Below are 25,420 nucleotides of genomic sequence, written 5' to 3' on the forward strand. Positions count from 1 at the left end.
TGTTTTCTGCTTCTAAATCTAAAGCATTAAGAAAACTATTTGCTCTTATTGGTATTCCCAATAAAGTCCACTAGCAGGTGATTGCTCACCACAGGATGAATTGATTTTTTGTGCCAGGCAATCAACAGTCGGGTATAAATGTAAAACAAAACTTCCACTCCCCAAAAGATCATGGCCCTCACTCCGGTAAGGTTCGAGATAGTGTCTCCTCTCTGCTCTGCGCAACCAGTGTAACCAAGAAAATCGATGAACATCTAATTTCGGAACACATGTCTAGTCCACGAGCATTCCGACAATAAGTCCGTCCAGCAGTCAGGCAACCACAGGGCCTGCTTAGCCACCACGACGTTGCGTTTCTTCGTCCGTGTTGGTAAACATGCCGTTATTCGCGTCAGTGCTAGTCTCGCTAGAACTGCCATTGCGATGTTCCACATTGTCCTTCTCGTCGACTTCGTCAACCGCAATGAGCAACTCTCCATGCTTGCCGTAGCGACGAGGTTCAATTTCAGCTTGGTGCACGACAGTGAAGGCACCCTTCCAACCCTTCACCTTGTGGAAAATGGTGTCCATTTCCTCAAGAGATCTGTAAGCAGTCTCTGGGAAGAAAAAGTAGACGGAAGGAACCATGATAGCATTGATAATGGCGAAAATGGTGTAAGTATGGTATTTGATATTGGTGAAGGATACCGGCGTGATCATCACGACCTATTAACGGTAGACATTAGCCATTTACTCAGTGCCGTACGTGTTGAAATTCTACTAACCATGAAATTGAAGATCCAGTTGGAAGAGGTAGACAAGGCATTTGCTGGGGCACGGGTACGAAGGGGAGTAATCTCTGCTGGGTACAGCCAGGTCATGCCGAGCCAACCCACGGCGAAGAAAGTGTTGAAAACGAAAAGAAACACGATACCGGCAATTTGGCAAGCTTTGTTGTTTTCCTGTGAGCCGACACCTGCGAGAATAGCCATGGTTCCGGCTTGACCGGCAGCGCCAAACAACATGAGCTTTCGACGACCAACGCGTTCTACCAAAAACACCGCTGGCCAAGATGCGATGAAGTACTCAGTACCATTCAACGCAGCGAGAAGACGAGAAAGGAAGGGTGACATTCCCAGACGACGATAGATAGTTGCAGCGTAGTAAGTGATGAGGTTGATGCCTGAGATTTGCTGGAACATCTGATTGACGTAGGCAATAATGGTACGATGCAGAGTTCGGTTATTATCCCGAGCAAAGCAATCAGAAAAGGACCCCTTGCTCATCTCTGCGACCGTCTCTTTGATGGCGCGGAACTCGTTGTCCACGTACTTGTCGTCGCTTTCAACTTCGGCAATTGCTGCAATTACTTCACGAGCTTCCTCGTCGCGACCCTTGAGAATCAGCCATCTGGGAGACTCGGGTAAACCCATGACGAATGACAAGATGAAGATGCAGAAAACGATCTGGAAAGCCAGCGGGAATCTCCACGCCACAGAACCGGGCGCAAAGGATAAGCCGAGGTCAACCCAGTACGAAATCATGATGCCACCAGTGATGAGTGCACCTTCGATCATGACAAGCTTGCCTCGTTTATGTGCTGAGCAGGTCTCGGATTGCCACATGGGTACTGTAGACGTGTTTCCACCGTTACCCAGCCCAGTAATGATACGTCCGATGATGAAGTGTTCGAGAGAGAAAGCAGACGCCTGAAGAGCCGCTCCAACCACCATGATAGCGGTGCCAAGGAAAATCATGCGCTTGCGACCAAGAGGGTTACCAATGAAGATGGTGATGACTGCGCCAAGAAAGCAGCCCAGATTGTATGAGGCAACGGCAATGCCTTGATACGTTGATCTGTTGGACTTTTCCGTGGGTGTCAGACCCTCAGCGGAATCGTTGATAGACGGGAACTGTTCGAGGAAGATAGGCAGTGTGAGGATGCCACCCATGACACCCTGATCTACAGGTTATCCAGACTCATTAGTACGGCGATGGGTGACGTAGTGAGATGCAAATACACGTACCGTAACCAAAGAGCAGGAAATCGCACCCTGCCACAGCCCCAATAGCCCAGTTGAGGGCTTGGCCCGAGAGGCCAAAGTATTTTTTCCCCATGATGTTTGTGGGAATGCCAGAATTGTTCTGACGCGTGGATGCACTTGGTTCTATACTTGTTCCATTGACTGACTGCCTTGGAACCTGTTGGCGAATCCGCCCTGGCACCTCTCAACGGAGTAAGAGATTAATAGCACACGATGGAAGGGTGTGAATGGAGAGGAAGTGGGAAATAAGAATTGCTGATCAGGATGTGAAATGAGCGAGAGACAGCCGTGTTTTATAACTAAAGTCGCATCTGTCTGTCCTCTCTAGCGCCAAGTGGGATGGGAACCTGGCACGAGTTGAACCGCATGATGATCGCATGGGAAAGAGCGGAACATATGCCAAGAGCCTAGCCGATGACTGGGACTGGAGGTACCAGAATTGACTTACTCGGTGTTTCCGTGACAGAGCAGGCCACAGCATGGAGTGACGAGGATTGGAGATTTAGCACCAGACTCCTGTACGATGTCAGATGTCAACCTGGGGGTTCTCCACATGGGTCCATCACGATGTACGACCAACACAAGAGTCCCAGTTTTCCATTCATTTGCTGAATACTTTAGATTCCACACGCACGCTGGAGTGTGCAAACGAAGTATGTATGGGCCCCCCCTGGGCACCAGACAGACGAACAGACAGGTTCGTTGAGCGATGCCCGAGACGCAGCTGCAAGGGGAAAGAGAACAAAAGTTTGGTGCCGGGATTGTTGCCGTAAGCCAGGAAGCAGCGGACGCCACCAACGCATCCGCGGAGTACCTATTTCATTCTTCCAGTAGCCGGTTATTTCCCAGTGCCGTGTTCTAGCCAAGCCTTACCAGACTTTATTCAGCCCTGCTTTGCATTTTCTGGAAACGCCACTGGGCTTAACTGGTTGCCACTGGAGTTCTGGTAATGGAAATTCCGACCGGTTCGCAGAAAAACTCGGATGTCGGAGGATGAATCGATGATGAGCCACGGAGTCCAGTTCAAGGGGAACACCGTCGCTTTCGACAGGTCAGAATTGCATTTGTGCGTCCCCAAAACGTTTCAAGGTAGAAAACGGCGCTTGACAAAACTGGCCGAGCATGTAATTCAAGACCCTACAAGTCGCATTTTGGGACCATATCCGACCCTCTTTTACTCCCCCAGCGTGGAGTCAGCGACGTCATTTCGCCTGGAGTCTTGGGCGATGAAAACATCCAAACGGGGCCATTGTGGTCTGGTGGTGCTAAACCCACTGATTAGCCCCTGGAGGTTTTGTTTTGACATAACGAACCACGAACCAGACAGCGAAATCTCTTCACGGTAGGAAAGAGTAATGAAAATTGGAGAAACGGACCTCAGAAATCGTTCGTAACGAAGAACTGGACCGTTTATCTGTCATGTCTGGTGACTACCTACATTGGGTAGCAAGTCTCAAGTGCTCGACAAAATAGTAGGTCCAGATGAGGCGAGCCTTGAAAGAATTGTCTGGTGGAAGGCGCGACCTGATATGCGCCCACCAGACCGCTTACCTCATGAATGCATCAATAAGTCAAACAGCATTGAGTAACCACCAGACAAGCCAGGTCTCTCTCTCTCTCCGCACCTCTGTTGTTTCTTGTCTATAATAAGTTCACGATTCCTCCTTCTTAGTTTTCAACTTCCGCGTGCCGGCCTATATTGAAATTGTCGCGATTTACTTTCATCCCTCCCTTTTTGGCCTAAAGAGGGCTCTCGCGCCAATTTTGGGACCACATTGACTTCCTGGGAAGGAGTCTGGTCGCACTCGCGCCGCCAACGGTCAACAAAGGTGGAGTGGGTTGTGTGTGGTATGCGACTGGACAGCGAACTGTTCCCTTTGCCGTATTGTGAGCCCGTCCAGATCTAAACAAGCCTAATGACGAGGTAGGAAATCCGATCCCACCATTCCATCACGGGGGACCACGACTTTTGTCCGTCCAACCTCTCGCGGCCTTCACTCCGCGATGCATAAACGACCCAGTCCCAGTATCTTCACTTCTGGCGTTGACCTTTGACATTATGTTTGCCGGGTATTGTTCCTCTATTGTAGTGATGTAGTTGGAGATTCCGATCTGCCAAGCACAATGAGCCTGCAGAAATCCACCACCCAAGACGGGACAAGCCCGACCAGCGGGCAAAACCGAGGAACAAGACTTCTCGGCGCCGTGAACAATATGTGGAGTCCGGTAAGAAGCAGGGGCATGCCGGGCTAGGTAGTCTGGAGTGCCTGTGTCCGCAGTTCATGATCTATGGCCGGGCTCTTGTTCGCCATCTTCAACTGTTTATCAGTTTGCTTAAAATAGAGGCAACTTTACTATAGACACAACCAGAGCGGCAATAAGTATCTCGGTTGCTCATCGCTTTTGCTTCTCGTGAAGCGAACCTTGCAGCCTTGAGATACTCATGACTCAAAGTCTGGGGTTAAAAGGCGGTTTGGCCGACGGCCACATGGCCAACACCTCTGTTCTCCTCTCTTCTGCCCCAGATCTCTATCTCTTTACTCTATATATCTCCGCATATTACTATTGATCATACCCGAACAGGACCATCCGAGCCACATGGAGTTGTACGGAAGAACGGGTCAGACTCAAACCAGTAAATTGTGATACAGGCAGTCGAGCTACAGCTTAGCTACAAACCCGTTGAATTTGGTGGTAAACTAGTCAGATAACCTCCCAGTCCTCAAGCCATACGGACCCTTTAGCAGTTCTGGAGCTGCCGCGCTGAAAGGGGCCGCGCAAATCCAGCAAATATTTGACGGTAACTGTCAATGTATAGATTGTGGGCTACATGTATTTGGGCTAAAGATGGTGCAGTTATGCATGACTGGCTATGAAGTCTAGTCAGGTCAACCCATCTTTTCGGCATGCGTATCCACTGGCCAGTAGTCAACTTTGCCTCTCATCTCTTTACTCGACACTTCGAATCCTGAAGGCGGGAATCAAGTTAGGTGATTCTTGAAAATTGTTTTCACTGGCTGTTTCTTCACCAAACAAGAAATTTTTTGTGGAAACGGACAATGACATTCGGAAAACTGTGGATGACCAGCTCCATATGCAAACAATTATTGACGTCATTTTCACATCACCATCCTGCGATGCGGAAGCAAGCACTACTTGGTGGCTCTGGAAATTTTTGCGTTGTCCAGATGCTACGTACCAACCTGAGATGTGTGGGAAATGTCGACTTGTCCGCTTGAACTGGGTTGGCTGGGTTTGGCTGGGTTTGGCTGGGTTGCTCACAAGCCCGAGGGCCGTTGAGCTCAGAAGAGATTTTCTTTAACCAGATACATTTGCCATTGCCACTATTGGAACATGATACTCGGCACCAAGACGAAGGCTACCTCTACCCCTGACTCGTTGGAGTCATCCTCTCTTGGGGTGGCTAAAGGTTGCCGAATCATTCAGCAACAATGTGAGGGTGGTCTCCTGGGCTAAATGCCTCGGGGTTGAGCCTACGAGACATTTGACAGGCCAATTTTACCAGCGTATGCTGAGCTCATCCTCAAAACCGTCTGAGCAAAGCCTTAAGGTGGGAAATACAATACACGGGGTACAGTGTGCTAATTCTCAGCATCTTTCCTACGGTCCAATTTGTTGTCGAATTTATTAAGTGGTGAGTATGCTGCATATCCAATTTTTTCTGGAAATATCATGCTTCTTGCTTAAAGCAGCTCTGTGTAATTGACTACACCAGGTTCGTTTTACCTCTCTCCAGGGACACGAAGAAAATGAATCGCACCAGACCACATTGGCTTTCACCGCCAGGTCCACATGAATCTGACGTTCTGCTGTATTTCGTCGGCCGTCCAGAGTACTGCGTCTTATAATGACTACTTAAACGCGATCCGCTACAAACGTGCGTGATGCAAGTGAGATTGCCTAACACCTGTCAAAATCCAGGATATTGCCGATCCGTCAGATTTCCTGGCAATCGCAATGTCTCTCGCCGAAATCTGCTCAACTTGACTCTAATTCACTCACCCGTTGCAGAGTAATGGACAATTTTGTGCTGCCCGGTCCGGTCACATTCAACTGTGAATGCAAAACATAGTAGACGACATACTTGACCTCAACCTTCGGGGAGCCCTTCGCCGTCGCTTAGCTCATATATCTTCACGTTCCTTCAGTGACATACCTGTCGCATGTTCTTCTTGTTCATTGATTGCGAGGAAGCCAAAACATCTCTTATCCACCCCTTCCCACAAGCATGTTACCCACGAGGTGGAAGGTCCACTCTCGGTATGCCAAAACAGGCAATGCCGGGTCGCTGTTCCAGCACATTTGACAAGCCTGGACGAACAAACCCAGGCGAAGCGCCATCTAAATGCGTGATATGCACTCCCTCATTCTAGGACGATCGAAATGGAATACTTTGGACTTTGCCTCTTCCTTGTCACTCTTCATGCAGTTTCACAGCCTGGGCTGATCCATGGAGTCCTGTTTCCACTCAGCCTACAGTCTGTCCATCTGTACGCACCAGACAACATCGTTCATAAGTCGTAACATGGGGAGTTCGTCGAGAGTTGAAGCTCTAAACTACAGCACTTCGAAACTTATGTGAACTTCGACGGGTCCAATTTTGGATGTGAGGGTCATCTTCGTCACAACCTTTGCTAGTTAAATCATGAGGTCTATGACTTCAAGTTGTATTCCAGCTTGCCCTATCCGCCAAGTGTTTAACAATGTGTCATCCGTAATTCATGTGACATACTCAATACAAAATGCCCTTTCCAACACCGAGGTGTATGCCTGGGTAATGTGCCCACTTTATACAACATTAAAAGAAAAAGGTCCGTCCGACGCCATTAATGCCGTTAGTACACAGATAGAAACCAACTCTTATACAAATTATAGCTGTTTCTGGCTTCAATGCCCTCTCGATTTTCTCTTTCTGGGTCGCCCTCGTCCTCGCCTTTCCGCCTCGAAAAGCTCTCGCTTCATGTCCATCAATATGTCCTCCACCTCGTACACTGTTTCTCTCGTGAGAGACGCACTGCGCAATTGATCGAGCCCACTTCGCAATGTCTCCATGATTGTCTGCATGTGTTCACCGCCAACCGATTCTTCAGTCCTCAACTTTGTGCCACCTTGCATTCCTGAATCTGCATTGATGTTTGTGCCGTCTTCAAGCTTCTCATCATCCCTATTAGCTCCCGCTTCGATGATCTTGTTTGGGCTAGCAGCATTGTCTTCTATATCTGGTTGGCTGAGTTGTGATGCTGCATTAGACTCTGTTACCAACTGAGATTGCACTTCTTCGTCGGTATCTCCCCCGTCTATATTTTTGCGTTTTGCCTTGTATGGTTGCTTTGCAACTTTTGGCGTCTGATTGGGTTCGTTACGACGCGTGTTTTGCTGGCGCTTTCTAAGGCCACTCCTTGTCTCTATACCTTCAATAGGATTGTTGTCTTCGCCAGATTCCAAGATAGTGGCATCGATTTGTTTCGTCTGCTGATGCGAAGAGTCTTGAAGTTCATGATTACTAGATCGTCGCCTTTTGCTGCCCTTATCGGAATGTCTTCCACTTCTCTTTCTCTTCCTTCGCAATATACTATCCGCTTCTGTGGTCTTGTGGGATTCTGCCTCGAGTGAAATTGGAGGGAGTGGTGTTTCGCCTCCCATCTTGTCCAGCCTTTCGGGCGATGGACAGGTGGAATCTGTATGCACCATTATACACTCACGAGGTTCGAGTTGTGTGTTTGAGGCACTGGCCGTGGGATCGGTGGACTGTGGGCTACGTATTGGCCTCGAAGCGTCTATCCCATGCTTCGCTGCTCCGGGTGATTCGGCGGCTACCCCAGGTGCTTCAGTTTCATCCACCATGGCTGCCTGACTCTCTGCCCCTGCGCGACGTGAAGAGCGGCGGCGAGACTGAGGTTTGGACCTCTGCGCAGAATCATTCTCAGAGGTAGGCGTCTCTTGGGCTTTTCTCGCTCGCGTAATGACTCCTTCAACTTGGGCGGCAGGTGTTACGAAAGATGGTTTGATAGATTGATCTTTGGCTTCTGCAACACTCGAAATGGTCCCTTCCCCGACCTGTGTGGAAGCCACGGCCCCAGTAGACCGATCAACTTCAGCTGCAACACGCCGTTGTCGTTTGGAAGAGCGACGCGACCGAATCAGTGGCTCAGTGTGGGGGGAAGCCGCGGATGGTAACTCGGCATCTTCAGTCTGCTGATTTCCAGAAGGGGAGCCAGGTGGTGAAGAGAACTCCCAGCTTTCCATAGCACTGCCTGCACGCGACCGCGATTGGATTTCAGATAGAAGCGGATATGGTCGTGGCAAAGGAGGAGAAGAAGGAGGGTCATTGAAATCATCCATTTGAAAGAATTCGCCTCGTCTGGGAGTTGGCGTTGAGCTGATAAGATCTTCAAACGATTTGCCACGCTTGGGTGTAGTCTCCTGTACGTGTTGGTTGCTCTCAGACGCAACACAGTCTAGCTTTTCCTTCGGCAAGCTTTGAGCAGACGGGAAAGGGCTGGACAGATCATTTGGGTACAAAACCGCATTCTGTCGTTGACGTTCCCGAACTTCCTTTTGGCGTTCAGTGAGGTGCTGGGATTCATCCTGAAAAGGTGACGATGACGGAATGGGTTTGAATTGGATTTGCGAATTGTCATGCCGAAGCCGTGGGGTGCTCGTTTTCTTCACTGCTTTCTCTCGGCGAACTTCTGGTGTCGCTTCGAGACGTTGCTTCCTAGTTAAAGGTCTTCTAGATGAAGATTGCTTGGAGCTTGTCCCTACTGCACGAGCATCTGAATGGGACGACGTTGATGATAGGATCCCAAAGCTCTGGTCAGTTTGTGGACCTGCCTGCGAGATGGTTTGAGCTCCGAAACCACCAGTTGCTTTGCTAACACCAGGCACAGCCACATCGACCTTGGATCGCAGAGATGAAATTAGCGATGTCAAGCTATCAGAGTACTCAAGCTCTTCATTCTCCTTCACGATTGTGTTCCAAGTCGCCGCTGCTCTATTCAGAATGGTTCTATGCGAACTCTTAAAGGCTGCGGTGAGTAATGGCTCGATTTCGTCCAGGTCTTGCCTATATAGACGTTCTTGGGTAGTGAGATAGGAGCAGATTTGGTCCCACATGTTGGCAACCTGTTTGGAGAGGCGGTCAGTAAAACAATTTGAGAATTATGGTCGCCTGATAGAGCCTGTGCTTACACGTTCTGACACGGCGGACTTGCTCTCGCTCCTAACAAGACACTTCTCGTCCTGGAACCATACGCTGAGTCCTGCCTGCAGTTTACCCAGCAACTTTACACCAAACAGTGGCATGTTTCTCAACAAAAATGCACTCAAAGCGTCTAGCAATAGCAGGATGACCGGGTGTACTTGAATACTGTCATCGCTGAATTTCTTGTCGTACGCAGTTGTCAAGACGTGATTCACGAGTTTGTACAAGTTATCAAATGGCTCGAACGAAGTCACCGTTTTGTGTTGGACCGGAGGTGCTCCCCAGAGTCTTGATCGAACAGCGTCTAGCGATTGTTTATCCCGGGGCAGTGTGGCGGCATTGAGCAGCATAGTGACAGCCTGCAAGGTTAGCGACGAGTAGCCTTCAGCTGCGCTAGATATATCCAGAATTGACTTGGAAAGCGGTCCGATGACGATCAGAGAAATACCGGCGTCACCATACTCGCCTTTGACTTGGGTGGCGACAGAATCGAATAGGGAAGCCAATCGGTCGTAAGGCAGATTTGGGTGAGAAGACAGACCACGTTCAATCAGTGATACAACTTCCCGGAATATCGGGCCTTGTATTTTGCCTGAAATTGAGGGTTGTCCGGTAGTCAAAAGAGGAGCCTTGTTAATATATGCTTGAGCACAATCCGAAGCCAGCGCCCACGGTCCATACGGCGTTGAAGAATTACGGGGCAAGAGAGACAAAAGCTCCTTCGCCAATTCAAATCGTCCCTCAGGACTTCTGCCTTTGAAGAACGGGTCGAAAACTGACTGAAGGAAGGTAGCCAATTCAACATCGTCCCTCCCACCCGGTGGATTAGAGGCAAGCATGATAAACAGATGGTGCAGAGGCGTGCGAACGACTCCTCGAGAGTTGTCTGTTCGGTCCTGTCGCTGTGATGGTGTTGCAATTGGTTCAAATGTATTGCCAACAGTCATGGCGAGTCTTTTCTCAGTGAAGGGGAGGTGTCCTAGGCCGTCGATGAGAAGCCGTACGAAATTGGAGAGACTAGGTAGTAATTTCAGGTTGGGTGAAGCAAGACCAGGTTCCGGTTTGACAGAAGTTGTCACGAGGGCTGCCGAGAGAAGGCCAAAAGCGCAGCCAACAAACCTTGCCGTTTCGTCGGAAACTTTGATATCTTTTGCCGAGGCAGCAGTAATGGAGCCCACGGTAGCCTGCCATAGTCTGTATACCAAGCTGTCTTTGTTCGCGAGGTCGAAAAACTTGCTTTGGATAATAGGCCCAACCAATTGCAAAACCTTGTCGCAATTTTTTCTGATCCATTTTGATTCGATAGCTGGTAGTTCGTCCGATTTGGCAGGAGGCAAATCGATGATGCGGTCTTGCCTCCATATGCGAGGTGTAGCCACATCCAGAAGGCCAACAAGTAATTTAGCTGCTTGCATCATGCCATCTCCTGGAACATCGGATTTGCCATCCAGGCTACTGATTTGGCTTATGATTGGTTGCACGGCAACATCCCAAAGAACATCCAGGTCATACCTGTCGCTACCTGGGGCAAAGGCGTAGTAGTACAGATTGCATACACCGCCAATTACAGTTCTCCTCAGCTTCATCGCCTCCTCACGCTGTTTCGGGCTCAGCTTTCTGCGAAGCTGGCTGAGGAGGGGTTGGCATAGAGTCCCAATGCACTTGGGGCTGACTTTGGTATCCGAGAGCGAAAGATACACGTATCTATTCCATGCAAAATTTGCCTCTTGCTTGGTTGAGTTATCTGTCGTGTTAAAGGCAGATTGTGCCAGAGTTAACCAGGGTTCGTAGTACTGCCATCTGTCAAGAGGACATCGCAGAAACATGATGACGACGCCCCAGATTTGAGGAACTGAGCTGCATGATTGCCTATCTTTTATCATCTCCTGTAGCCTCTTGATATAAAAGCCAATGAAAGTCTCGCTGTCGTGGCCTGATTGAAATAATTCAGTCACCTTCCGAAGCAACTGTTTTTCAGATCGCAATGCAAAGCCAGCTTCCATACCCAGGCTAATGGCCTGTGAGCGGGTCTCCTTAACCGAGCTGAGCATGTCTGTGAACATATCCTTCAACCAGTCGAGGTGAGTTGACATGTGGCCTCTGGCTTGTTTGATCAATCGCTTGTAGATATGAAGCCGGCTCATAACAATGCTTTTTCCCTTCAAATGATTTTCAATTTTGTGCAAGGCTGAAACTAATCGACCAACGCGGTCCGAGTTCATGACCTTGGCCGAGAAGTTCTGAAATGCCACAACTTGCATGAAGTGTCGCACCACATCCTTGGGCACTCCCTCATCCTCGAATGAGCGAATGGAGTAATCGATGACAGAAATGCCGAAGTCTGTTGTCAGAGTCGACGCAATGGCCGGAAAGTGAAGGAAAGTGGCGAGTAAAGTCAGGGAATGGTTGATCAGAGAGGTATCCAGGTTACCAGTGTCAAACTTCGATGTCATGTCACGTTGAATAAACTGCATAAACAAGCTCATCTTGTCTTGTAGAGCGACGCGATCGGGTAGGTTATTGGATGCTTTGAGGGCTCTGGAGAGCATCATGTAAGCATCCAGCTTGGAGTCTCGATCCGAGCCAGCTAGCTGTTTAATTGTCGAGTCGAGCATCTCGATTATATTATGCGGAGAAAAAAGTCCATCGAACTCGGTCGCCAAAGAGGAGGACAGGGGATTTGGAGAAGGCGAAGGTTTCAGGATTCCTCTCACAGGTTTGGAAGACGATGTTGCTGACGAAGAAACTGCGGAGGGCGAGTATTTGGCAGGCCTGAGAGGGTCAGGATATTGAGGGGGTTCCCGATAGTCAGTGTGAGCCGACCACTCGACCTTCTTTCTAGCCCGACTAGAGCTGGGGTTGGACGCTGTAGCGACAGGAGAAGTGGGCGAATTGGCATTTGGGGGCGTTTGTAGACTGAATCTGGGGTCGAAGGCCAAGGCTCGTCCTAGAACGACTGACTTGCGAGAGATATCGGCTTCGTGGCTAGCCTCGCGAGGAGGAGTCGGTGGCCTGGCTGGCAACGAAATCAGGATGCTTGTGGGAGAGGCCGAGGCTACAGAAGATGCCATGGTTGCTGCTAGGCAGCACCGGCGATCTAGAGAGCAAAGTATTGGCCGTCGACCTCACGTAAAGCCATGCAAGAGGTATGACGGAGGATGGGTGAGGAGTCTGATGCACAGGCCGGATGAATTGTTTGTACGGCCTTGAGTCAATGGGATGGATGAGGGCAGCTTGAACAGCTCTTCGGTGGACGAAGAGTAAATGTCAGAGAGGGGTGTTCAAAGCAGAGTCGCTGAGAGTCGTGGTTTGATGTTCAAGGGCAAGAGATGTCGAAATCGACAAACAAGGAGTCCACAAAGAGTTGTCGTCGCCAACAGAAACGAAATTGGCCCTGTGCCAGTCTCCTCCTTGTGGTTGGCCACTCTCACTTTTTTCAATCAACGCGACCACGCCTCACGAAACGCGTACAAGGCGTTTCTGCTGGAGCTGCATGTGGTCTGGCAGGCCATTGACCACGCGTAAGAGTCCATGTCTGGTTCAGAGCCCACAGCAGGCTAGAATCGGGTGGGGCTGGGCGGTTGGGGTCGGCCAGGCCCAATCAACCAGCTTGCTTAATTGTCAATCGCGCATATCTGGTGGAGGACTCGACAAGGAGTGAATCGGAGGGGCTGGGGAACATTGAACACATGCATGTGTGCATCTGCATTTGATAGAGCATTGACTCTTCCTCCTCTACTCCGTACTCCGTATCAAGAATCACATTCAGAAGAAGCTGGGAGGTGTCAGTCATTTTGGTCGTAGGTACGGAGTACAGAGTACGGAGTTGATGTTTGGGGCATCAATGGAGAACATTGAAAGCACAGCTTATTTTCTACCGTGCTTCGCCATCTCCTGTGCGTCAAGGTGGGCGTGGCCCACGCCTCCTTAAAATATTGATATGATAATTAACTTTGAAGTCCTTACTTGGTAGAGCTAAAGGTGCCAGGCGCCAGTTGATAGCAGTGGAAGTATCCGCCTGGTCGTTTGCCGTCCAGATGGCGACTTTCTCCGCGGTATCATGAGGAGTCAGGAGCCGTTACGATTACTTTTTAACCTGTACCAGATTGACCCCCAAGACCCCATAACGACGTCAAGTTCATACGTCGAGTTCATATCCAGTGCCCATGTGGTCCATGTGTGGTCGATCATTCCTCCTAATTGCCCCTCTATCCAACTTGCATCCAATGTGGGGACGGCCACTGTATACTACTGGTCACCTCACCTTCTCAAGCTTCTTCCGTTTCAAGTCCTGCACTGGAGTCTTGGTCACCTCAAAGCACAAAACTGCATTGCATTTATTGAACGTGCTGAGAACTCTGTGCTACTTCCTCACCACCTCTACAGAAGCTTCTCGGAATATTCGCAGCGCCATTGTGGATACAGAATATCTGTGCGGTGATTGAGAGTCCATGTTTACTTAAGTGCGCAGCTGCTTAGTCCAACAGTTGCCAACTTGCAACTCCTGGACCACGCCGCCTCTACCCTGTACTTGAACCATTGATTGCGTTCCATGTTCGTCGAGCGAATTCCACCAAGTTGACCCCGTCACCGAGCCATCCTTCAGGTCCTCCTGGTTGAGACCTGCTTATCATGTCCGCGATAGCCTTGGGAACTGCCACCGGGCCAGGTAAGCCCCTTGCTCATCCTAGGAACAATCAGCCCACGACAAACCGGTTCAAGCTAATACATACGTAACTGTTTCTATCTACCAGCCAAGCTTCAGGCTGTGACAGACCTGGTGAATAAGCTCAGTAACGATCTCGAAAAGATTTCATTGTTACCCAAAGGCATGTGTGGCCAAACAGGAACACTCCATGTTGTTCAGTTCTAATGGGATGTCACAGATCGCAACGATGCCTTGGAGGAGCTCAAGATATACGGAAGGGACCCCAAGTACGCAGATCCCATATTTACAAAGGATGTTTGTGGATTTCTCCCTCCATACTCGTCCCCATAGCCGGCCAACGCTAACTGCCTCCCAGGGAATCACTATGCTTTTGAGGTTTTCATTCGAGAACACATCGAATGATACCTCACGGGCTGCCTTGCGAGTAGTTGCCAATGCTATGCTGTTGAAGCCGGAGACACGCCAGATGTTTGTGGACCAAGGGTATCCCACTCAAGCTTGCAATCACCTCGAAACAGGTAGCTGGGATAATGAGTTCCTCCTCTCCAGGATCCTGTTCCTCTCCACATACGGTACCAGTGTTGACCTGGCAGACATGATCGAAAATCACCAGCTGGCAGAACACATGGTTAATAATCTGGGACGCCACGTAAAGAGTTTATCAGAAAAGCAAAAGGGGACCTTAAACCCGATGGAAGACTTGGCGCTTGGGGAGACCTTGAAGCTCATGTTTAATGTGACACACTTCTCAAAGGCACATGTGTCGTCATTCACCCCTGCAGTCCCGCATATCGTCGCCTTACTCTGGAAGCAAGATATATCTGAAAGCAAACCCCTGGATTCACCCTTTGGACCCCTAGTCAACTCCCTTCTGAATCTGGACCTCCAAACCGAACAGAGCCAATCAGTTTTATTCCCCGAAAATGAGCCCGAAAAAATTACTTCAAGGCTCGTGGAGTTGCTGGATAATGGCATTAGAGCGTACACGGGTAGTGATCTCGAAACGGTTGTCACTCCGGTAGTCAGTCTGCTTTCCAGGCTGTATGGAAATGCGCCACAATCTGTCCAACAGAACTTGCGCGAGTGCCTCTTGCCGACCGCACAGGATCGGCAGGGTGTGCTTGGTCGTTCCGACTCCCTGCCGTCGAAGTTGCTGAAGAACTCAACCAACCCAACGGCCCCAGCGTTGCGAGATGCTATTTCTCATCTCCTTTTCGACCTATCAGACAAAGACGCATCCAAGTTTGTCGAAAATGTTGGCTATGGGTTTGCCTCTGGCTTTTTGTTCCAGAACAATGTTCCAGTTCCTGCCTCTGCGACGGGAAATTTCAGTAAAAATGATGTTTCTGGTATCCGAAAATCCGTCAATCCTATTACTGGGCAGTTTTTGGATAAAGAAAAGTTTGCCGATGCGCCAGAGATGACGCAGGAAGAGAAGGAACGGGAAGCAGAACGACTTTTTGTTCTATTTGAACGGTTTGTACATCCGCTTGTCCCTGACATGTGCTGGCTGATTTAAGGCTGACAAAACTGACAGACTGAAAAAGACTGGTGTCGTGAACATCCAGAATCCTGTTGAGAAGGCGATCCAGGAAGGTAGATTTGAAGAACTATCTGATGACTGCGTTGAAGACTTGGATTAATTATCCAGCCGAGTGATAATCAAAGAATCAGAATCCTTTGTTACAGACAAATTTAGGACAAGGGCCATCTCTACTGTATATCGAAGAGACGGAAAGAATGATATATGACGCGAAACCATATTGAGACATTTTGCATAGAAGGGTTCAAGCACAAACCCATTAGCTGGGACTCTAAGTTGAGCTCGCAAACAATTCTACTCTACTATGCTCAACTATGCATTCCCTGTGCTGGAACTTGTTTGGCATTCATTTGCAGCAGAATAGTCGTCCACACTGCGTAACCTACGACATTTCAAGAGTATATAACTGCTTTAAATATAATATTGCAATTGTTGGAGTAGCGTATATTCATCATCTCAGCGATGCCATGCCATGGCTGTGGCAGTCTTCACCGAACAGGCCCTTTCACCCGTGCTCTTCTCAATATCTGCACGCTCCTAGTTTCACAGAGCGTCGAGAAAAGAAATGGCACCGATCACAGCCCCGGCAAGCGGGAATAAACTCCGCGAAAAATTCATCAGGGTCCAGGTTTCCAATAAGCCGTTCACCACGCGATCGCTACCTGGGGTACCTGCTCTGGCAGCCTCATGCAGCGATGTGTTGGTTTTCTTCATGACGATCAAGGTGAACGGCACAATTCCAAGCAAACTGGTAGCAGCGGCAGCGAATCCAATCCATTTTACGCCGCGGCTGTGAGCATCGTAGGCAACGTATCCGTATGCGAGAGCAACCCCAAGCGCCACCTTTGGCATCAGGTCTGCTCCGCGCTTGTAGATATCAGCCCATGTTTGGGCTGTGGACTCAGGGCATGCTTTCAGTGAGGGCGTAACTATCAGTGACAATGATGCGATGGCGCCTTCAATATGTCACAGCTTGCTGATTAGTAGAGCTAAAGGTATATAGACGGGAAGCTGACGCGTACCAGCTGACCAAGCGGAACCGACAATTCCAGTCGCGACAGCGACCAAGGGTGGACCAGAGATCTGCATATTTTTGACGGCAGAGTTGAGGAAAAGAGCATGTAACAATGGGGGGAGATGAGGACGACAACCGACGAAAGTCAGCAGGATGACACCGAAGCAGAAAACATATTGAGTGAGAAATCAACAGTGAAGTCTCCAGTTTTTATACCGCCCAGTCTGTTGGCTCGAATGGCGATCAATCCCGAACCCCTTGCTTAGAACACCTCATGCCACCTCCATCTACAGAATTCTCTCAATCGTAATTTTATTTGCGACTGTGAATGGCCTTGTGTTTGTCGGATATGATACAACCCAACAGAACCTGCTCGTGTGCCGCATAAGCTGGCTGGGATTTCAATTACGACAACGGCCGCTTAACCACATAACCATATAGAGTCTCGGTAAGCGATTCGTCATGCTTGTCAACTTCCTCCCAGGCTTTAACAAGCTCCATGTCTGCCTTTGCCAGAACCCTCTGGCTTGCCGTATTACTGTCAAGAGTCACCGCAACAATGCATTCCCTGACTTTCCCGTCTTCTCCCTCCACAGCGGTGCTCTTCTCTACCTTCACGTCAACTTCGGCTCGGGGCAGCGCCCACCAGGCTTTCAAGAAGGCATGTACAAGTTCTGTCGCATATCCTTTGCCCCAAAATTCCTTCCGAAGCATGTATCCGATCACAGGCCATCCAAGTTCCCCGACCAGCATGTGGCTACCCGCCGTTCCTATCATCTCTCCTGTTTCGGCTAGGCACACGATGTATTCGTACTTTGAGTCACCGTCTGGCGAGAGCCTTTGTTTCAGCTTATCTTTAGACCAAGCGATGTCTGGATCAGGTTTCCCCTGCCCGGTCCATTTCATGACCTCGGGCTGCAGGCGAAGCGCATGCCAACCATCCAGATCGCTTTCCAGTGTGCGCCGGAGGACAAGTCGCCCAGTCCTAATTTCTGGGCGAGTGCCCAAGAGTGGAAGGGGAGACAACGGAAGGGTTGTCCGAACTGTAACCCATTCTAGTGGAGAGGACGTGATCATGCTGACGTCAAGTACACTCACTATGTCGTGAAGTCCCAACGGGTTCGTGTCGAAGTAATGGTTTGGCGTTGGATAGTAGTACGGAAGGGCCGGTTCTAGTTCGCCGAGTATGCCGGCAATGTCTAACAGAGAGAGATCAAACGCTCGTATCTCGGAAAACGAATTTCACGCTGCTGGTTTTTCAAAATATAGTGGAATGGGGAGTCTTAAGACTTGCGTGAGTCATGGACCGAGTGCCCCCAATGATGCTTCATGGAGGGTACCGTACACGAATCCGAATTAAACGCCGCGCTGCTTGTCTTGGCACGAACAGGAATATGTAGCTACTTGGTTTAATATTTCTGCTCACTCATAGCATCACATAGATCTCTTACTGGGGACACCTTCCTTTTTCTCCAGTTAGTAGTCAATTGCTACCGACGTTCAAAGGTTGATTTGCAACATCTGTGTTACGGTGGATCAACCCATAATTCAGAAAAAGCTTAGTTTACAAGCCAGGTGCCCGTTGTGTCTCAATGTCTTGACGTTACCACCGGATATGATCATTAATAACAAATCACTGGCGCGCATAAACTACACTTCTGTGTGGTTTGCTAGATTTCGCCCATTCTCTTGGATCCAATCGCGGACCGGATGGAAAGCCTGGAGAAGGGTATCATCTTTAGCCTGTTAGTTTGCTACGAGCCCGTTCACTTGCTTTGTCACTTCATATTCGGCACAAAACAACCTCGCCGAGGTGGAGGGGCACATGCAGGATTGACGTAAAATTGTGCATTCCTTTTAGACTCCTATACCGATATGGCATCGAATCGCGTCACCCTCTTAATCACCATCACGTAACATTTAAGAGTTTTGGTTCATTCGTTGCCCGCTATTTATCAGGCAAATGCAGTTGATATGTCCATGATCCGTAGTAAACACCCGCAGAACCTTGCCCAACCATCCCCGAAACCAGAAACATTTTTAAGCGAAGGTGGAAGGTCGCTTCGCGCTGAACACCTTCTTGCTGCTAGCCTTGGTAATACGGTGCGGGAGAGGGAAGCTCAGGCCCTTCTGAAGGAGCTGCTTGATATAGGGGCGCTTGACGTCCTCGGCCTTCTCGATCTCAACAACACGGAGAATCTGAGGCAATGTGTTAGTACTTTCTCCGTTCCGCAACATCGAGCTATGCCATTAAACTTGTGTGTACTTACGTGGATCGACCTGAAGCGGGCGCGGTGACGGGCAGCCATGTCGCTGTACAGAGCCTCAACGGCGTCCGTACGGGACATCTCACGGTACTCTTTGTACATATTGTGAGTGCCCGACCGAGAGTCGTAGCGCAGCCAGATGCCAAAGTTCTTGACCTTCATGGGGTGCTTCTCGTGGATCTATTATCACATTTGTGAGCTTCGTGTCCCGCAATTACGAACTTTGTCTTTGTGAGTGATCGGGTGTATTCTTACGGCCTTGACGCTGACAATCTCGCCAGTAGCCTTCTTGACCTTTCGGAGACCGCGCAAGAAGTACCAGAATCGGGACTTTGCGACCGTCTCGTTAGGAGCGAAGATGGTCATGCGGTACATGTCTGGGGTAGGGTTGGCCTCGGTGGGCAGATGGCGCCCAATGACCTCGTATTCCTGAAGACGACCTATTGGAATCTCATGTTAGCTTCTTCGCTTCCGATAGATGTCTTGTCGTCTAATGACGGCCCATGGGAATTCGCCGTCGAGGTAGTCAATAATATCGTTGGGTCGATTTTCTGGCTGTTCAATCGTGTGTCGCATCAAGATATCCAGTGGTAGTTCGAGATTGGGGGACGAAAAATTGCGTCGAAACGATTGACCCGTGGTCATCGGGCTGACGACAAAAACCTCATCCAGTCGAATAGAACCCTAGCCCTTGTATTGTGCTCGATGTCGTCAAAATATCACGACCGCATCTCAAAGTCGGTAATTCGTTCCTGGTCGGCGATCCTTGTTGAATGTATCCCGTCCCATTCGTGGCGATTCCAGAAACAAGGCACAACTACAGAAAGAAAATTCGGAAAGAGCTTACCCATCTGTAAGAAGTGTTAGTATCGTCTCAGTTTATGTCCCAATAAGTTGACTTACGGTGACGCTGGTCAATGTCTTCGACAACTGGCGAAATTTGGTGATTGTCAAAGTTGGATGGGAGACGGCGATAATTTTTGTGTGCGGTTGGTGGGGAGGGCACACAGGACGACAAGGTCGCAGGGCTTAGGTCCGGCCAGTGATTGGCTGATGGGATACAGATAGATCCACCTTCTGGGAATCTGTACTCACGTGAAGTATCACGTTAAGCGAAAATCGGCAGTCCTTCATGTGGCCAATCAACCTGCGTTTTGTGTGGGGCATCTGTGTGTGCCAACTTTGGTCATAGTTACGGTACCCAAGCTGGTCTGGCCGGTTCTGTCCAATGTCTGATGCGATGGTGGAACCATCAGCCAGCTCACAATTCCCAGATTGACTGCATGTGTTGGTCATTCCACACTGAGAGGACCAATACTGGAGCTAAGTGACAGGCATCCAAGCTGGCATTTCTCTGTCTTCCCACTGGTAGGCAATAATCATAGCCATAACTTACTCGCACAGGCTCTGGTCAACATGAATGAATTATTCGAAGATTTTTCCAAAGCTCATGCGCTGCGAAATGGCTACTTGTTAGCACAAACAATCTCGCCAGTGCCTCCTCCCCATGAGCCTCATCGCTTGAGGCGCATTTGGCAGAGCAGCAACGCTCATAGTGTCAAGGGAGACATCAAACATTTCATCAAGTCACAAACCTCTTCCCGGAAAATCCTAGGTCAAGATGAAATTAATGGATGGGTTGAAGTGTACGTGGCGTACTGGAATGCAATAGGTGAGATTCTGGCTGGAGAGAGTGGCAAGGTGAGTTGCTTTTGAAATGCCACCGACTAAAACAAATTCCGCTTAATTTAACTTTCTATTGATTAGTCGTCCTGGACCAAAGTATACGAGGCATGGAAGGAGCTTACGTCTATGTTGATTCGAGGATACAATAACTCTGGTTTTGAAGCCTGGACAATCCCTACGCTCTACATGGTAGGGAAGTATCTGAGATTATTTGCTATCAAGTCTGATGACGAGCGTAGTCGATCTTCCAATGATGTTTCTGGAGCCTCATCATTAATGCAGGATGATTTTGACCCGGAGTTGGAGAAACAGGGCCAGCTCAGAGACTGTGAGCAGCATCTAAAGCGTATTTTTACATTGTGCCTCAACGACAGGTGAGAATCTCTTGTCAAGCCACATTGATTGAGAAACTGATCAAACCACTGCTATAGGGCCCCGATAGAGGAGTCCCGCAAATGGGGTATATATTTTGTCATCAACTTGCTGTTCAAAACATACTTTAAGCTCAACAGTGCATCGTTGTCGAGAACAATCCTGAAAACGCTGTCTGTTTATAACGACAAGGGAGATATGCCCCCTTTGGAAGCATTTCCAAGAGCCCAGAGAGTCACCTTTAAATATTACGAAGGCGTTCTATTCTTTCTCGAGGAAAACTATGTTCAGGTATGTTCGCTGGCAAACTTTGGCATGGCTCCCTTGGCTGCTAATGTGACATGGGCTAGGCTGAAAAGCATCTGATTGAAGCATGGCAGCTGTGCCACAAGGATGCTAAAAGCAATGCAGAGTAAGTAAATGATGTTCCAATGCCACATAATGAGACAACTAACAGTAATAGACGCATTTTGACCTATCTCATCCCTTGCCGATTGTTAACTAGTCATGTTCTTCCTACTAAAGCCCTCCTTCGGCCATATCCTCGATTGCAAGAATTATTCCTCCCATTGGCAGAGTGCATTAAGCGAGGAGACTTGCGAAATTTTGACTTAGCCTTACAAAGGGGCGAGGATGAGTTTGTCAAGAAACGAATCTACTTGACTTTAGAACGCGGCCGCGATATCGCCCTGCGCAACCTGCTACGCAAGGTCTTCATTGCTGGCGGGTTTGATGAACCCAAAGACGGCGAGACCACTCCTGTCCGCAGAACAAGAGTTCCTGTCTCAGAATTCCGGGCCGCAATCTGCATGGGTAGCGGAGGGGAGCTTGTCGATACCGATGAGGTGGAATGCCTGCTGGCGAACATGATCTACAAGGCAAGTTACTTCCTGTCCCTTGTTCCAAGCTCACCATAACGGCCCCCAACCTCGGGGGACACGTCTTGTGATTGAGGATCAGCCTTAAGCGCCATCTGGTGGTTGCGTCGTAACATTTCGCCTTGGCCCAAAAGAGCCATATGGTTTACTTCAAGGAGCCAAGGCAACAAGGTGTCGCACGCACCCGGCATAGACCTGCTATGGTAGTATGAATTTCCGCTAATTCCCGTTGTTTAGGATCTTATGAAGGGCTACATTGCGCGAGAACGGGGTATCGTGGTTTTGTCAAAGAAGGGCGCCTTTCCAGGAACTGGGTTATGAAGAAGTAAGAACTTTGAGGATGCAGGGGATTGTGACGATGGCGAACTGATGCAACACGTACCGCCCAGCCCAGAGTCACGACAGCCTCGCCGTCGGGTCTAAGGCTTCCAATGTGTGGCCGTATGTGACTAGTGAAACCGACACAGCTCAACACAGATAATGAAACTGCCAGGAAGCAATTGGAACAAAATCCTTGGATGACGTTGGGGACAAGCAAAATTAATGCAAAGAATCTCGTTCGTAAGACTTACCGAGTCAACGGAATCCGCCTGATGAACTGATGATACGCATGCTCGCCCCAAAGTATCAGGAGGTGGATCGTGCATGACAAGAGGATCTGCCTCCACGGTGACGTGTGCAATCATACTCATGGGCCGTGCTGATATGAGTCACCGCTGTCATGCAAGTCTACAAGTCTTGTCACCACAGTAACTTCAGCGATTTACCGAGCGGAGGGCGACGTAGCCTCTTGAGACATTGGGCAGTAAATGAATACAAAGTTGCCCTTATTCTGCACGTTTCACGAATTCTTGATGTGCTTCTCAGTCACAACGAGAGCAAAGATATACATGATATCAACCTCATCTTTTGCTAAATAGGTGCATAATGAGTGTCAAGAATGTAATTGTACATGTAGTCCACAAAACGGACGCCAAAGTCATAGACATAACCTCTACAAACATATAGCCCTTTCATTAAAAAAAAAAAAAGCATCAACAGGGCATAAACTTTTGTGTCACCCAAGAAGTGAAAATACCATAGACCACCCAGGGAAAAGTGTGCCAACTTTGGACGGAGAAGAGTAATTGTACATGGGTTATTCGGAAACGTGAAGAATAGAGAGGAGACGTGGAAGATGCTCCATCCAATTCTCAAGACCAGTCATGCAAAAGTGCAGAAGACCCCAGAATTAACGTCGAAAGAAGAGAGGAAAAGAAAAACCGCGCTTAAACCGTTACGCCGAAAAACAGAAATACCTTAACGCATAATCTTGTATCTCTTGTTGACCTTGCAAATTGGTTTATATGTATAGATTTGGATTAAGTGGAAATGTATCACACCATAGCAGGATGATACGGTGAGGCTTGATCATGAAACCTTCAATATTAAGTGTGGCGGCCAGACCTTGGCGTGCCTCTGCAGGAGCTCAGAGTCAGCGTGATGTCGAACACGGGAGGACATACTTAGTAGCTAGCTTACTGTGCAGATGAGATATCATCGACGTGGTTGCACAAGGCAACGAAAAGGTCGAAGAAAAGCTGAGTCCCGCCATTGTACATTTCGAGTTGCATAGTCCCGCTACGCTTGAAAGTGCTACGAGAGCGAATAATAAGAGCCAAATAGTGAGCCCGCAGTTTTGAATCACTGTCTGGCGTGTTTGCATACGCATAGCGTGCAGATGCCAAAATGGTGCTACACTGAATGCCGGATTCTATTCACTTTCGGTCAGATTCAAATTTGGGCAAGAGGAGGCAGCCTAACTCACGCAAGCCCTGTTTCCGAAGAGCCAATTTCTTGAGCTCATCTAGGCCGTATTTTTCAGCAGCACAATAGATGACAGTGTCCTTAAGCAAGTCACCATCAATACCACGATGATACACTGTGCTTTCGATTGCACGTTCTGCGTCTGCAGGTTCTAGTTCCCAAGAATTGCGACGTTTGTTATGCATCAGTCGTGGGAAGTAGTCTCCCTTGTACAAGTATTCGAGAACCGAGCTGAAGATTTCTGGCTCCTCATCAGGAAGAGCGATTTTCTTGGCAGAAGGGTCCATGTATGTGTTTCGAAGAGCGTTATTAAAGAAAGAACTCGAGCAGAGAACATCTTCGTGAGCGGCAAACAGTCGTTGCTCAGATCCGACGACCAGCGTTACAATAGCAGACGACATGTTACTTGATTTGCGAGTCAAAAACCAGTTTTTTGTAGCGTGCGAGAGAGAAAGAAATAACATACCCGCCCATGACTGTGTCATCACTGGCTGTGGCTGTGGAAGCCGTTGTTGGTCTTCGATGACGAGACTCATGGCGTCTCTTGCTGACACCGCTGTCCCGGCTGAATGAGGAGCTTGATTTCGACACTTTGTGTCCTTTGGAAAAGCTTTTGCTCGAAGACTCGAAGCGTCTGCTACTGCTGAACATTGTAGTGGTGCGTGGGATGCAACAGGATTGTGGTTGAGCCGTATGGTGTATGAGCAACAAAAAGGCAACGAGGGAAATCGACGATGAAGGAAGGACAAACAAGGCAAACTCCAAAAAGACCGAAAACGAAACCGGTGGAAGACTCGATGGCGGTTGTTGATGACTGGCGGCGTTCAAATGTTGGCGAGGCTGCGAGAAAACTTACCTAAGGCGCCGACAAGATGCCACGAAAAAATGGATGCATGAGACGGGGCGAGGGGGCTCACTTTTATAAACTTCAGGAGAGTGCTCCATGCTCCCAGGTGGCAGGCATCGGGCGGACTCATCAATATCACTGTTACATGGCTAAGACTGCCACCAACCAGGCTAAGTGCCCAAATGTGGCCCGCTTGCAAGGAAGCTGGTCCATGGTGATAGCCTCAGAGTCCTACGCGCGGCCAGTCAGAGTTGACGTGTTAAGGGGTACACGATGTCTGCGCGATATCACGTGAGAAAACTAGGTCACCTTTTTTGTTGGCCTCACTCTGAGCATCCAAGCAATGACCAGGTACTCTCACACAGGTGCCTTTGAGTCAGAGCACAAGCAGGGGAGGGGTGGCTGGGAGGACCAGGATATCAACAGGAGCAGTGGGCCTGTTGTGTGGTAAGTTTGCTTTTTGCTGGGCGAGGCTGTTGCTCTGTCGCTGAATACGGAGTAGTTTGGTTGAAGCTTGGTGATGGCTGTGGAGATGTTCAGGCAGCCTTCCTCTCACCACGATTTAGAAGTGATAGTGCTCTTTGCTCTTCCTCCTATGTAACTGAGAAATTTTGTAGGGAGAACTAAGAAGAAAAAAAGACAAATATGTATTACAGGTTCAAAGTCATCAATTGGTATCAATTGAAAATTTTTGCAAGCTGGCGAGCTGTGTTCATAGTGTCGACATGAAACAGCTATAGCAGATCCTCACGCAGCCTCGAGAATTGAGCTGGCCCATTCTCTGTCTCTGCACATCAACTCCGTGCTTATTGTTGGCGCTGGTGCTAGTACCTAGGTAATCAATTGACTTGAAACCCCTTGTACATGTACGGAGTACTGTTTTAGTGATGCAGTACGGTGCCTCGCACCATTACCCAGCAAGCTAGTTTACACCCCTGCCGCCAAAAACGCCGAGGCTTCATCTTCCTTGCTGATCCAACTTCCGTCCAGTTGGTTCAAAAAAAAAAAAAAAACACTTGTTGGATTTTAAAGTTTAGTCCTATTTCCACTGCTGTATTGCGATTGCTTGGCGATGTGAGACTTCCTTT

The 25,420-nt window shown here is 49.0% G+C and overlaps 8 protein-coding genes across 8 annotated transcripts; 2 read left to right on the forward strand and 6 right to left on the reverse strand.

Moving 5' to 3' along the window:
• Positions 1-333: 333 nt before the first annotated feature.
• Positions 334-2,097, reverse strand: VFPPC_01141 (MFS monosaccharide transporter; the record flags this gene model as incomplete). Its single annotated transcript, XM_018281024.1, has 3 exons — positions 334-705; positions 765-1,942; positions 2,007-2,097. The coding sequence occupies 3 exons, from the start codon at positions 2,095-2,097 to the stop codon at positions 334-336; spliced, it is 1,641 nt and encodes a 546-aa protein (XP_018149515.1).
• Positions 2,098-6,932: 4,835 nt separating this feature from the next.
• VFPPC_01143 (telomere length regulator protein (Rif1)) lies at positions 6,933-12,320 on the reverse strand (the record flags this gene model as incomplete). Its single annotated transcript, XM_018281026.1, has 2 exons — positions 6,933-9,170; positions 9,237-12,320. 2 exons carry the CDS (start codon positions 12,318-12,320, stop codon positions 6,933-6,935), a joined length of 5,322 nt encoding a protein of 1,773 aa, XP_018149517.1.
• A 1,561-nt stretch (positions 12,321-13,881) lies between these two features.
• VFPPC_13007 (guanine nucleotide exchange factor synembryn) lies at positions 13,882-15,561 on the forward strand (the record flags this gene model as incomplete). The annotated part of the gene is made up of 5 exons (XM_022428857.1): positions 13,882-13,918; positions 14,004-14,042; positions 14,136-14,212; positions 14,274-15,394; positions 15,456-15,561. The coding sequence occupies 5 exons, from the start codon at positions 13,882-13,884 to the stop codon at positions 15,559-15,561; spliced, it is 1,380 nt and encodes a 459-aa protein (XP_022284722.1).
• Positions 15,562-16,004: 443 nt separating this feature from the next.
• On the reverse strand, positions 16,005-16,550 carry VFPPC_13008 (hypothetical protein; the record flags this gene model as incomplete). Its single annotated transcript, XM_018290785.1, has 2 exons — positions 16,005-16,417; positions 16,484-16,550. 2 exons carry the CDS (start codon positions 16,548-16,550, stop codon positions 16,005-16,007), a joined length of 480 nt encoding a protein of 159 aa, XP_018149519.1.
• Positions 16,551-16,881: 331 nt separating this feature from the next.
• Positions 16,882-17,553, reverse strand: VFPPC_13009 (GCN5-related N-acetyltransferase (GNAT) domain-containing protein; the record flags this gene model as incomplete). The annotated part of the gene is made up of 1 exon (XM_018290786.1): positions 16,882-17,553. One exon carries the CDS (start codon positions 17,551-17,553, stop codon positions 16,882-16,884), a length of 672 nt encoding a protein of 223 aa, XP_018149520.1.
• A 963-nt stretch (positions 17,554-18,516) lies between these two features.
• On the reverse strand, positions 18,517-19,248 carry VFPPC_13010 (60S ribosomal protein L20; the record flags this gene model as incomplete). Its single annotated transcript, XM_022428858.1, has 4 exons — positions 18,517-18,675; positions 18,747-18,923; positions 18,999-19,183; positions 19,242-19,248. 4 exons carry the CDS (start codon positions 19,246-19,248, stop codon positions 18,517-18,519), a joined length of 528 nt encoding a protein of 175 aa, XP_022284723.1.
• A 911-nt stretch (positions 19,249-20,159) lies between these two features.
• VFPPC_01144 (COP9 signalosome complex subunit 12) lies at positions 20,160-21,718 on the forward strand (the record flags this gene model as incomplete). Its single annotated transcript, XM_018281027.1, has 5 exons — positions 20,160-20,444; positions 20,511-20,803; positions 20,861-21,092; positions 21,152-21,213; positions 21,265-21,718. 5 exons carry the CDS (start codon positions 20,160-20,162, stop codon positions 21,716-21,718), a joined length of 1,326 nt encoding a protein of 441 aa, XP_018149522.1.
• Positions 21,719-23,196: 1,478 nt separating this feature from the next.
• On the reverse strand, positions 23,197-24,136 carry VFPPC_13011 (BTB/POZ-like protein; the record flags this gene model as incomplete). The annotated part of the gene is made up of 3 exons (XM_018290788.1): positions 23,197-23,432; positions 23,487-23,890; positions 23,952-24,136. The coding sequence occupies 3 exons, from the start codon at positions 24,134-24,136 to the stop codon at positions 23,197-23,199; spliced, it is 825 nt and encodes a 274-aa protein (XP_018149523.1).
• Between the last annotated feature and the right edge of the window lie 1,284 nt (positions 24,137-25,420).

This window comes from Pochonia chlamydosporia, chromosome 1, assembly GCF_001653235.2.
Source record: "Pochonia chlamydosporia 170 chromosome 1, whole genome shotgun sequence".
Lineage (NCBI taxonomy): Eukaryota > Fungi > Ascomycota > Sordariomycetes > Hypocreales > Clavicipitaceae > Pochonia > Pochonia chlamydosporia.